Source organism: Rana temporaria, chromosome 1 (assembly GCF_905171775.1).
Source record: "Rana temporaria chromosome 1, aRanTem1.1, whole genome shotgun sequence".
In the NCBI taxonomy this organism is placed as follows: domain Eukaryota; kingdom Metazoa; phylum Chordata; class Amphibia; order Anura; family Ranidae; genus Rana; species Rana temporaria.
In genome coordinates, this window is record NC_053489.1 from 483,676,972 (window position 1) to 483,689,749 (window position 12,778).

General features: G+C 38.3%; 1 protein-coding gene across 1 annotated transcript in view; it reads right to left on the reverse strand.

Moving 5' to 3' along the window:
• Positions 1-777: 777 nt before the first annotated feature.
• BANK1 (B cell scaffold protein with ankyrin repeats 1) overlaps positions 778-12,778 on the reverse strand; it is a 421,880-nt gene continuing 409,879 nt past the window's right edge. Inside the window, exons 18-20 of the mRNA XM_040329952.1 lie at positions 9,913-9,986; positions 4,554-4,621; positions 778-1,628 (exon numbers count right to left, since the gene is read on the reverse strand). Of these exons, the coding sequence (XP_040185886.1) occupies positions 4,556-4,621; positions 9,913-9,986 (140 nt within the window). The 3' untranslated portion in view covers positions 778-1,628; positions 4,554-4,555. The remainder of the gene's footprint in view (positions 1,629-4,553; positions 4,622-9,912; positions 9,987-12,778) is intronic.

Genomic DNA, 12,778 nt, shown 5'->3' on the forward strand with positions numbered 1-12,778 from the left:
AATATTAGATGGAATGTTGTGAAATAAGAAATCTAATCTTGTTTTAGTTAATCAATCAAAATGTGTTCATCTTAAAATAAATAATACATTTGCAATTTTGTTTTTAAGGATTGCTTATATTTACTGTATATATTGAAATAGCTGTGTACATGGAATAGCCATATTTGATCCTCATATATGTGCTTTCTATTCAATATCATGGTACAATTCTTGCCCTTTACTTCTTCTATGTCATTGACAGTCTAGATAAAACTCTAGTTAAAAATATATTGACACGGCCCCCGGGCAAAACCTTTCTGTGTTAGGTTACATGGTTTAGAACAACACATATGCACTAAGTGGCTTATCTTGTAATATTTGATTCACAGCAATTGTTCAACAAGAATTCTGTTGATATCTGTTTAATATACTGTATAGTCACACACAAACAATAAAGCATCAACTATTTTTGATTAGCACAAAATTAATAATAATAATATTCACATTTATCCTTAAAACATTAAAAACTATTTAAATAATCTTACTCACACACATAGATATTCACATAGTCTGCCAAATGATGTTCTTCAATTAAAATTTCCACTTAATCTTATGATCAGCAACAAACCCAATGATAATGTTATACACAAGATCATTTAGGCAGAACTCCGGTCTACGGTTTTTTATATATATATATATATATATATATATATATATATATATATATATATATATATATATATATATATATATATATATATATATATATATATATATATATATATATATATATATAAATTTTACTTATCTTTATTATCAGAAGGAGTCCTGACTTTTTAAACAATGCATTATAGCTCATTGTTCTGTATGTAAAGCAACTTTGTTTTTTGTTTTTTCAATTCATTTATGGCTTTATATGAACAACATCTGGCTGCACAATATCTAGCTTCCTGTGACTGGATGTCATGTTGTTCTCAGTACTACAAGGGTGGTGTAATGATGCAACTGCTACAACCAGCTGGATTTTCTGGTATCCAAAACGACACTAAAGGCATCTAAACCACATAGACTTCTGGGACATGCAGTCCCGATGTTGAGTGTTGCTGCTCCCTTATAACTGTCAGACCACAAGGAGCAATGGGAACAGATCAATCACAACACTGCAACTTTATGTTGGCTAAACAAGTAACTATAGAGAAATTTAAGATATACAAAGTTAACATATGGGGTGGTGGGGGAAATGGGGTGCTTGGGCCAGGGGTAATAATTTGTAAACTGGAGTTCTGCTTTATATGAATTTAATATGTACACACATGCAAATTTATACAATTTATGAAGCTTTCAAGTTATTTTTGCACTCTTTAATGTATTCTCGACTCCAATACATATTCATATTTAAATAGTACATTTATTGGGCTTTTAAACCTATTCTGCAATAATAAATTAAGGTCATACAAAGTGCTGAGAAGACAAAACAAGCTCTGCAACCCATGGTCCAGATCTCCTACTGTTGTCTCTGTTTTCTGCCAAACACAAGCATAGTGCAATTAGGCTGAAGAAGGTAGGCCATGTCAATGCTGTAAGTAAGTAATGGTTGGTCCACTTTTGTATATCAGCTTCTTCACTAAGTCTGTCTTTCTGACCAAAGCCTATAAAGAAAAAAAGACTGTTACCCAGTACTAGAATAAAAAAAACTTGATATGGTATGTGGCTTATAAATCAGATTGACATGCAGCGGTGTAAATGTTTAGAAGGGATTACCAAAAATAGAAAAAAAAAATATTTGTAATGTGTTTGTAATAACGTGAACACACTTCTCACAGCACTTTAGTAAAGCCCTGTCTGGTCATTTTTAATATGAGCTATACAAATATGGACATCACTTATTTTAGGGGTACTGAATTCAAATTCATGGAGGTTCAGTCAGTAAACTTTTCCTCCAGCTGAGGACCGAATTACATATTTGAGCAATCCTTCACACCACAGCCCCATCTCTTATATCACAATCTCGTTTTTACATCGGTTTCTTCAGTCCCCCCTTCATATCATTATCCCCCCTTTACATCACAGTCCCCCACTTCATATTAAAGTTTTACCTTCAAATCAGTGTTCTCCGTCCCCTTCACATCACCCCCTCCCCCACAGTGGTGTCCTCTGGCCCCCTTTCACATGACACCAGCCCAGAGTACTGAAACCCAACCTTGGTGAAGTTAGCTGGACCCCGATCTTAGAAATCTAGGCTAATGATCAAGGGATTGTCAAACACATGGCATGGGGGCAGGCACTTCTATGGGGAACATTTACCAAAGAAATAATGAGCTGAGTGTTCAGTCTGAAGTTCAGAATGTTTCACTGTTTGGACGTTCCTCTGAATGTTATGGGTGTTCGTGTGGATAGGCATGACAGCTTCTTCCTGTCAATGTGTCTGCACCCGCTGCATCCTTACCAACCACTGATGTTACCTGAGCCACTTACATGGCCAGGTATAGTGCAGCGTTAGGGTTGTCAGCTTTTTTCTTTCTGCATGCCTCTTTTGTTATAAGCTCAGAGGCGTACAAAGCTGGTGTGCTGGATGCGCCTGATTACACTGTTAACTAGAGGCAATAATAAGGCAGTATAGCCTTCTTTCCTGTACCGGAACCCCTGTCCTTGTGTTCAAATGGGGGGGCTGAGCACACCCTAATTACACTGTTCACAAAAGCCGATAATAAGGCAGTACAGCCTGCCTTCCTGTACCAGACCCGTTTCCTTGTGTTCACCTCCTGAGCAGGAGGACCAGCTGTGGTGCCTTATTGCAGATACTGATCCTCATGTTTTTCCACCTGCAGCACTGACAGCCTATCCTCCTCTTCCTCTCTCCGGCTGCACTCCCTCATTCTGTCTTCAGTCCCTTTCTCAGTCTTAAATGTATAACATCAGGAGTTTGTTTAGAACCCCAATATTTCAGACCCCAAAAGGGCAGTTAAAAAAGTAAAAATAAATTATACAAACAATATTAAAAATAATTAAGGACTTGTTAATATGTGCTTTGCACTCTGTAATTTCTGCCATGGCTGCGAAGCATAGCAGCACAGCTCTTTCATGTGCACACTCCTAGACACTGCCTCTGTTGCTCTGTGTTTGAGCTTTGGGGTGTGAACTCTAATGCAATAGGCTGCGAACACCTATGTATAAATTGATGGTCATTTGTGTTCCCACTGCTCTTCCCCACCCCAGTGTGCTAAATTTCAATCCCTCCAGACTTCTCTCATCTCCTTGGCCCCTGTGAGTGCCCACTGGAATTCTGCACTGCTGCCCACCTGTCACTTTCCTTCCTCCCTTGTCTCTGTCTGAATTTAGTCTTTTCTGAGCCCACTGCTCTCCCGCCCCTATGTGTCTTCCAATGGGCTCTCTGTGTTCTCTGATCTGTCCCTCCCCCCTACTATTGTAGCTCTGCACCCTCCCACCTGCTGCATTCCTTGCTGGTCACTCCAAAATAAAACTTTAAAAGCAAATATTTTTTTAAGTACTTTCAAAATACATTTGTAATATCATTGGATGTAACTGATTTTAAAATTACATTTTCATACACTTGTTTATACAGTCTCACCCAGGCTCTCTGTGTTCTTGATCACACTCTTATCCCTGCTGCTCACTGCTACCTACATGCAAACAGCAGAGATAATTGGGTGTTTACAGATGGCGAGTGTGCGCGTGGGGGGGGGCATCATGTTTAAAGAGATGATCTCCTGTTTACCCACTTCAGCCCTGGAAGATTATACCCCCTTCTTGACCAGAGTACTTTTTACAATTTGGCACTGCATGGCTTTAACTGACAATTGCGTGGTCATGCAATGCTGTACCCAAATGAAATGCTGTCAAATATAGTAGTTGTAGGAAAAAGAACACAAAAAAACCCCCTCTAAAACGTATGACTATTTGCACCAAACTGTGAGCTCACCCCCTGGTAACAAGCATAGAAAATATCTACTATGCAATCTTACTATTTGGCCAGTATTTTTATGCCTGAGCTGCAATACCGAATATCACCAGCAGATATTAGGGAAAGCATCTGCAAAATAACAGAATCATAAAAACGTTGAAATTGTAGGAGGGACAGACACTATGTAACACTGGGTGGATTTACTAAAACTGGAAAGTGTAAATTCTGGTGCAGATCTGCATAGAAGCTAATTGGCTTCCAGCCTTTTTTGTCAAAGTTCTATTGAACAAGCTGAAGTTTAAAGCTGATTGGCTACCTTGTGCAGCTGCACCAAATTTTGCACACTCCAGTTTTAGTAAATCAACCACTATGTCTTACTGGAGGAATTATTTCAAGTTTTAATTCCCCAAAAATGAGATGTGTATGAATGTGTGGAGTTTACTATGACCCATATGCAAAAATAGTTTGGAGGCATTAGCAGAAGTAAAACGGAATGGACAGGGTAATTTAAAATTTCCCTGGACTCAGAATTTGTTGCTGAATGATGACAGAGACAACTGTAATGCAGGTTTCTGTGCTGGCATAAATAGTTAAATTTTTTAATTTCTAAAGTGTAAGAAAACCTGCATTTCTAAAAATACAGCACACGTACCTTCACTTGTTATATGGCAATTTCCCATATGTTCCATGTTCTTTTTTGGGATTATTGGGAGGTGGTTGCTTTAAAAATAGAAAAAAATAATAAGTAAAAATGAATCCCTGTAAATGAAAACAAGTGCATGGAACCTGCAAACAGATTGGACCAACTGAAGATATAAAGAAAGGTCATTCAACTTACTATGGAAAGACAAGGCTAATCATCTGCTGGAGAATGTTAAAAAAATGTTTTTTTACTAAGTGCACAATCTGTAGTCATAAATAGCAGTGTGCAAAATACAGTAAACTCAAACCTTTCAATCAGATATCATTTTCACTGATCTGACTTCCATAGTCTTTATGTCATTGGTCGTCTGTTCAGAGCATCACTGTTTTAAAAATTGCTTCATTAAATAATCCAAAATGTTTATTCATTTTTGCACAAAACTTATTTAGGCCTTGTTATGTTTAGTATTTCAAGAAAACAAAACCAGTTGTTGCAAGACTGCAAGGCTTCCTGTGTTCTAAGTTAATACACAACATTTTTGTTGCTTTCGCTAATACAGTATTTAATTCATTGAAATACTTAATATTATTAATAAAAATAGCATCAATATATTCAAATATATTTAAAGTGGTAGTAAACTCTCCCCCACAACTTTATCACATTAAAATCAGCATAAAAAACCCTAATAACCACTGCTTGTAGATATCTCCATATTTGCTCGTTGTTGTGATCCGTCCCGTTCTTTATAATGAAGTCACCGTTATGCGTATTTCTCCCATGATTCATCTGACCCTTGACAGGATGCTGTGTCAGGCCTCGTACACACGACCGAGAAACTCGACGGGCGAAACACATCGTTTTGCTCGTCTAGTTCCTTGTGAAGCCGTCGAGAAACTCGACAAGCCAATTTTCTCCATTCCCATCAAGGAAATAGAGAACATGCTCTCTTTTTGGCTCGTCGAGTTTCTCGACAGTTTCCTCGACGGAAATGTACACACGACCGGTTTCCTCGGCAAAAAAATATCTCCCAGCAAATTTCTTGCTGTTTTTTGCCGAGAAACTTGGTCGTGTGTACGAGGCCTTAGTGATTTCAACTCCCTGTGGCACAGCACTCAAACCCTGCGAGAATGCAGAATCATTCAAAGCTTCCTCCTACACCCCATGTGACCGTGTGACATCACATGGGGTGCAAACCTGGGCATCGGACTGCATACTGTAGTGGGGATTAGCCGCAGCATACAGCGGACTTTATAACACTGACACAGGCAAACATTACAAGATTGCACAAGTAAATATACTGTGGAGTAAAACAAGTCAGCTATGAGAGGCAGAGCACATAGGAATGTTGGATTAAGAACGAGGCTTGGCTAAGACATGATTGCGCATTTGCAAGAGTACAGCAAGGGCTACATGAAAGGGTGGAAATACACTCTACTGCAGACTCAGAAAACAATACCTAAGATGTCGCTGCCTTACCCCTGGAGACACGATTTGTTTAAGTTTTTAAAAAAAGTAAGTAATATGTGATTGGGGCTGAATTACAATAGTTTGATAATAACTTAATATTATGGACTAGATGAAAAGAAGCATCAAAGTGGGAGAGTTTACTTTACAGTAATCAAAATGTTAATAGTATCTTTAAAAAAAACACACACATTGATACTTTTTGTTTCTCAACTCCAGTCCTCAAGGCGCCCCAACAGGTCATGTTTTCAGGATTTCCCTCAGATGAAACGGCTGTGGTAATTACTAAGGCAGTGAATCTGATCAAATCACCTGTGCAAATTCATAGAAAGCCTGAAAACATGACCTGTTGAGGGCTGGAGTTGAGAAACACTGGTATACAGGGTCATGCTAGGGTCCTGAAAGAACCAGGAACATTCTGACTAGTGTTACAGAGCAATGTTACAATATACTGTATGTAGTAGAATTTTCTGCCTCTCAGCAGTACTGAATAATGTTCCCATGCTAGTTCTGTGGGTCCCATTATCTCTTAAATGAAAGCAGGTAATATTAAAACAGAAGTCGAAGACAGTACTATTGTACATGGTCCATTATAAGAACAGTATATAATATTGGAATTTTGCTGTAAAAAATATTATTATTATTATTTTAATGATAGATAGATAGATAGATAGATAGATAGATAGATAGATAGATAGATAGATAGATAGATAGATAGATAGATAGACTTAGCTTGAACACAATTAATTAACAATAACTTTTTGAATGTGCTTTTTTAATTTGTATAATTCTATATAATTCTAAAAAAATATTTTCCAAAGGCATACGTCTGAGACAACTTCATATAAGAAGACCTAGACAAATTTTGGAATAATAAATTAGAGGAGATTCACAAGAGAAAAATATATTTGTTTTGTTTTTAAGTGTTTTTCCAATAAAGTAATAAATGCATGTCTTGTAATAGACTAGGTTTTTGTGGGGGATTTTTGAATATACCATTTTTCTTTCATCAGTCTTCTTTAATTTATTTTCTTTATATACAGCTGATATTTCAGCTTTCATGTCCAAAATGTCATAGACTCAGAGATCTGTTATATTGAACATGTCGGCCCGGATTCACAAAGCACTTACGCCGACGTATCTCCAGATACGCCGCGTAAGTGTTAGTATGCGCCGTGCCCTTAAACTGAGATACGCCTGAAAATAGGCTTCATCCGACCGACGTATTGTGGGCGCATATTTACGCTGGGTGCATTTGCCGCTCCCATTGATTTTCTATGCACATATGCAAATGAGGGAGATACGCAGATTCACAAACGTAGTTGCGCCCGATGCATGATATACGCGGTTTGCGTAAGTTGTACGTCCGGCGTAAAGTTATTCCCCATATAGGAGGCGCAACTCATGCAAAGGTATGGACCAGGGAACAGACCCGTCGTATTTTACGTAGTTTATTTAGTACGTGAATTGGGCTGGGGGCGTAGGTTCACGTCGTAGACAGTGATCCGTCGTATCTTAGGGAGTAGTTCCGACGTGATTCTGCGCATGTGCACTGGGATGCGTCCACGGGACAGCGCATGCGCCGTTCGTTTTAAGTACTTCTATGACGCTTGGCCCATCATTTGCATTGGGTCATGCCTCATTAGCATGGCTCACGCCCACTTCCACCCACGCTGGCTTACGCCGAGTAAGCCCAGCGTATCTTTAACAGCAAGTGGGAGCGAGTGCTGTGTGAATCCATTGCTTGCCTCTGTGCGCTGCGCCGGCGTAGCGTAAAAAAGATACGCTACGGTGGCATAAATATGCGCCGATGTATGTGAATCCGGGCCGTCTTGTTTAATTGTCTGATTGTGTATTGCATAACATTGGTGCTTTAGACGATACCACCAAGGAGTAATGGATCACTGGAGAAGTTTTGTATAGGTGCTTGGAGCCATACTTTATTAGGTGGAGAAGGGCGCACAATAATAAACATAGGTTACATTGCTTGAACAAATACAAAATGTATGTTTGTTTAAGATCCTTTACTTTAATTAAAAGTATATCCTTCACAAGAAGCCACTGTTCGAACACCATATGGGGACACTGATAAGTTCAAGATAGAACCCAATGGCAAGATTGCATTGTTTCCCACTTCTTGTTACACCTGTATGAGGAAATGATCAAGTGAAAGATAAAGATTGAAGAATCAAAAATTGAAGTAAAGACTGGAGGAAGGAACATCAATAATCTTTGATTCACTGATGACATAACCCACCTCCCAGAAAATTAAGATTTCTTAAAACATCTGTAGCGGGATATCACCCTTTTTAAAGTGATATAAAAGACTGCTATTGCTGATCGTGAAGGATCTCAGCTCCCTCCAGTGGCTGAGATGAGTTAGAGCCACCTGTTGTTTACATTTTGTTCTGGTACCGCAGGGAATGTTGGGGAATTGAGTACAGGGAGAGAAGAGACTCCATTTGCCCTGGCCTGTTATAGACTATATTACCCAGAGAGCAACTGTACAATCCCAGAATGCCTTGCCTTCCGCACGGCCTGCTGGGGGAGGTAATTTAAGAGAGAGGACTTACTTGGCACGCTCTCTCTGGACCGCTTCTTCAACCCAGGAGGACACTGCCAGAAGTGTCTCCACGGGGAGTAGGCCGCAGCTGAGGCCTACATACGCATGGGCGGAGCGCCTTTGAGAAGGAGAGACGGAACCTCTGACGGAGCGATCAGATGGGTGGAGATTGTGGACGGAGTGCCACAGAAGCACAAGGCCTGAATCAGTTGGGTGAGACGGACACCTGCCCAAGACCTATTGACTGTGTTATTGGAGGGTGGACCATCCACATTTGCCAGCATGTTACCATTATTTGGGGCCTTTTCCTCAGTTTGTTTATTATCACCCTTGGATTACAAATTATCCCTTGGGCGCCAACACATGCCTACGTATCAGTGCACGGACTCTTGGGACAATTTGAACTGGGGTTTGGTCTGATCAACCAAACCACGTTAGTTAGGTATACCACTTAAAGACTGTCTATTTAGTTGTTGAATTTTCTGGATATCCATTTTCATATTCTCTGATTAAGTTTATTCTACTGTACAGTATTGTTAATAGAGAGAGAGAGAGAGCTGGGTGAGGCTTGGCAAGGGGGTGCTTCAATGCGAATACCTTATTGAGGGAGTCCCCTTGCTGTGTGCTTGCACTGGTCTGGTCTGTATGACACTGTAGTTTAACTTACACCTATTTGTTGTTATTGTTGCTGACTCTGCAGGGCTCTGCGAGCAGTTTACTACTGTCTTATCCCTTTGTTCTTCACCTTATTTTTGCCAGTAAAGTACCCCCTTTTGGTTAAACTGAAATCTGTGTCCAGTCTACTTGTCATATTGCAGCATCCATTCAGTTTAAGGTAACAATTAATTCACACATAATTTGTTGCAGTGTAACGGGATATTGTGCCCTCCAACGAATTATTGGGGTCCACAACTCCCATTTTTACCAGTTGTGCCAGGGGAGGGTTTTGAGCCACTCTCAGGGGTTGACCACAGAGCGTAGACCCAAAACAAACCAGCAGCTCCTCCGGGGGTAGTGCTACACATCTCATCAACAGGATCAAAGAAGAAAGTGAAACGTTTGGCCCCTTAAACACCAAAAAAGGTCAAAATCATAAACACTGCAAGAAATGGTTATTTCAAAATTCAACAGTGAGGAGATTGAATGCAGGATTTCACTTTCTTGAGATCGTAGATTGGTCAAAGTGGCAATTGTAGTTAGGAATTAAAGCACCATATTTAACTGGGTAGCACAGCAATGATGAGCTTGAAACAAATATGGCAAAGAAGGATTCATTACATTATACTGTTTTAAGAAATACAGTTTACTAAAATGTATTAGATATAAGAAGGGTACACTTACTACTGCTGGACGTGCCTTCTGATAAATGCTGTTATCGAACATTCCATAAGTTGCTCTCTGCTTTGCAGAGATTGCTAAAGTAAATATAAATACATGTAAATAAAATATATTATATTACTTAATTACAGCATAATTAATACGTTGATTTAATTCTGCAGGAGACAGTCACAGTGCCACATTGGCTTCTAAATACATAAAAAAGATCCGCTTGACTACATTGATTCTTACACAGGCACTCAGATTACCAAACTAGGGTATTGGACAGCTATGATTTTTAACTAACTCTAAACAGTTAGGTCAACCACATTACTTAGTAGCATGTTTAGCTTCTCACAATTAAGGTATTATTTAATGCATTTGTGTTTTTATTTAGTCGTTTGGTGCTTAATAGTGGACAAATTTACAGGAGACATATAGTGACTTGAAAGCAACCTCTTCAAATATTTGTGCTGTGATTGTTGTAGTATACCTAAAGCCAACTTTTGAGTCCTTTTGTATAGTGTAGTAAAGTATTAAAATGCCTACCCCTCCTTACACCCTGTCCTGTAGTCACAACAAGATGCATGGAAGGCATGTTAGACATTGGTATTCACATTGAAAGATTAACCTTCTATTTCTGTTCTGGTGAAAAATAAAAATGATGGATTTATGTACTGGTAACAGTGGTCAATAGGGCATATAGAGAGAGAGTGAATCTCCCTAGTGTGGACTCAGACAGCAATAAAAACATGGCAGGGATTCTAACTATTCACAACTATTTTTGAAATAAGAAAGAAAATGTTTGGGCTTTAGATTTACTTTAAAAGAAATTGCAGCAGATTATAAACTTTACTGGTAGCACTGAAATAGCCAAATGTCTTGGGTCATGCCATAGGTTGCCTGATCACATATATCCCAGATATCTTCTCTGGATAAATTAGTGAAATTGAAGGCAATCCCTTTCACATACTGTTTTATACATCTCTGTTTGCTACAAAAACATGGTTGTCTTGGTGCCCCATTTTCTCAGCCCATGTAAAGTAAATAGTGGAAAAATTTGGCTGCGGAATCTGAGGTTATTTTTTAAGTAAGAATATTGTACACTGAATTTAAAACTAGAGATATGTGGATCATGAGTACATACGTGGATGAAACTCATGCCGCGTACACATGATCGGTCCATCCGATGAGAACGGTCTGACGGACCGTTTTCATCGGTTAACCGATGAAGCTGACTGATGGTCAGTCATGCCTACACACCATCGGTTAAAAAAACGATCGCGTCAGAACGCGGTGACGTAAAACACAACGACATGCTGAAAAAAACAAAGTTCAATGCTTCCAAGCCTGCGTCGACTTGATTCTGAGCATGCATGGATTTTTAACCGATGGTTGTGCCTACTAACGATCAGTTTATTTATATCGGTTAGGTATCCATCGGTTAAATTTAAAACAAGATTGTTTTTTTTTAACCTATGGTTAAATAACCGATGGGGCCCACACACGATCGGTTTGGTCCGATGAAAATGGTCCCTCAGACCGTTCTGATCGGTTTGACCGATCATGTGTACGCGGCATCAGAGTGAGGATCACAATTATAGTGTATATACACTCAGCACCTTAGCTAGACCCTGAATGTTTGGCCTACTAAATCTAAAAAACAAATGAACATACATAAAAAAAAAACATTGATCAACATATTGTATATAAGCACAGATAGAACAATTCAAATATTTTATTAGAAGAAGTCAGTTTTAGTGTATTTCATTATGAGAAGGGTCTGGAGAGAGAGTGACAGCAATGTCCTTCAGTAAAAATTGCTGGACAGGAAAATAGCTGAATGTTGCAAAGTATTCTCCATGCATTATTAAATGAGAATTATCTCAGAGGTCTCGATTTCTTACTCATGTACACATTTTTTGCTATACTCTCAACATATAAATAAAAATAATTTTATGTTTTAGAAAACTTGGACATTTAAATGGACTGTAAATTGGCTGACACATATTTTTCTCTTTTTCCTTGACAGGACTAAAAACATTTTTTATTTGTAAGAATATAAAATACTGCATTTTAATATTTAATAATTTAATTTTCAGACAATACGTGAGGCAATGTGCTCCCTTCATTTGCTTGACTAGTCATACCTGATTGCAGAGCTCAATAACTCAAGCTCCAATTCACACACACAACTTAATCATATTGAAATTCAATTCTGCCCCCTCCTCTTGCTGTATATAGAAGTTTTATCAGGGGAAGAAATTCTGAAACAAACAGTTCATAGTCTGCTTTTGTTTACAATATGTACAGTATAAAACAACAAAAAAAAGATTTTGAATAAATCAAAAATGTATAAAACAGCCATTGCTATACTTATAAACTTAAACCATAACCGAAAGCAATTATAGTTTTCCTTTAAGTTATAAGGGAACATTTATAAATTCTGGCTATTTCAGTGGTGTCACTGTCATTAACATGTTCACAGACCTTTCAGCTTACATGAAATGCTTCATGCAAAAAAGCTTTGTGTTTTTAACACCATGATTGAATATGGAAATGTGAGTAAATTGATCTTTTGTCATATATGATTCAGTGACAGCAATCTCCAAAGAATAAAATTCTTCAATCCTCATGATTTATTAGGTTTTATATTGAAATACATAGAATATTTACAGATTGTAAGGCATCTGCTGCCTTCTTAATCTTTCTGGAGGCCTGAGATCCTCCCCAGAGATAACATAGATGCTTCTGATCAATCAAAGAAAATAGGGATTGGAAAACAAACTGGTCTGCTGTTGATATTATTTATTAAACCACATACCTAACACTGCAATTAACTAATACATCTTTCAAAGTTATGTCAGAAAGTCCATAACACAATATTTCC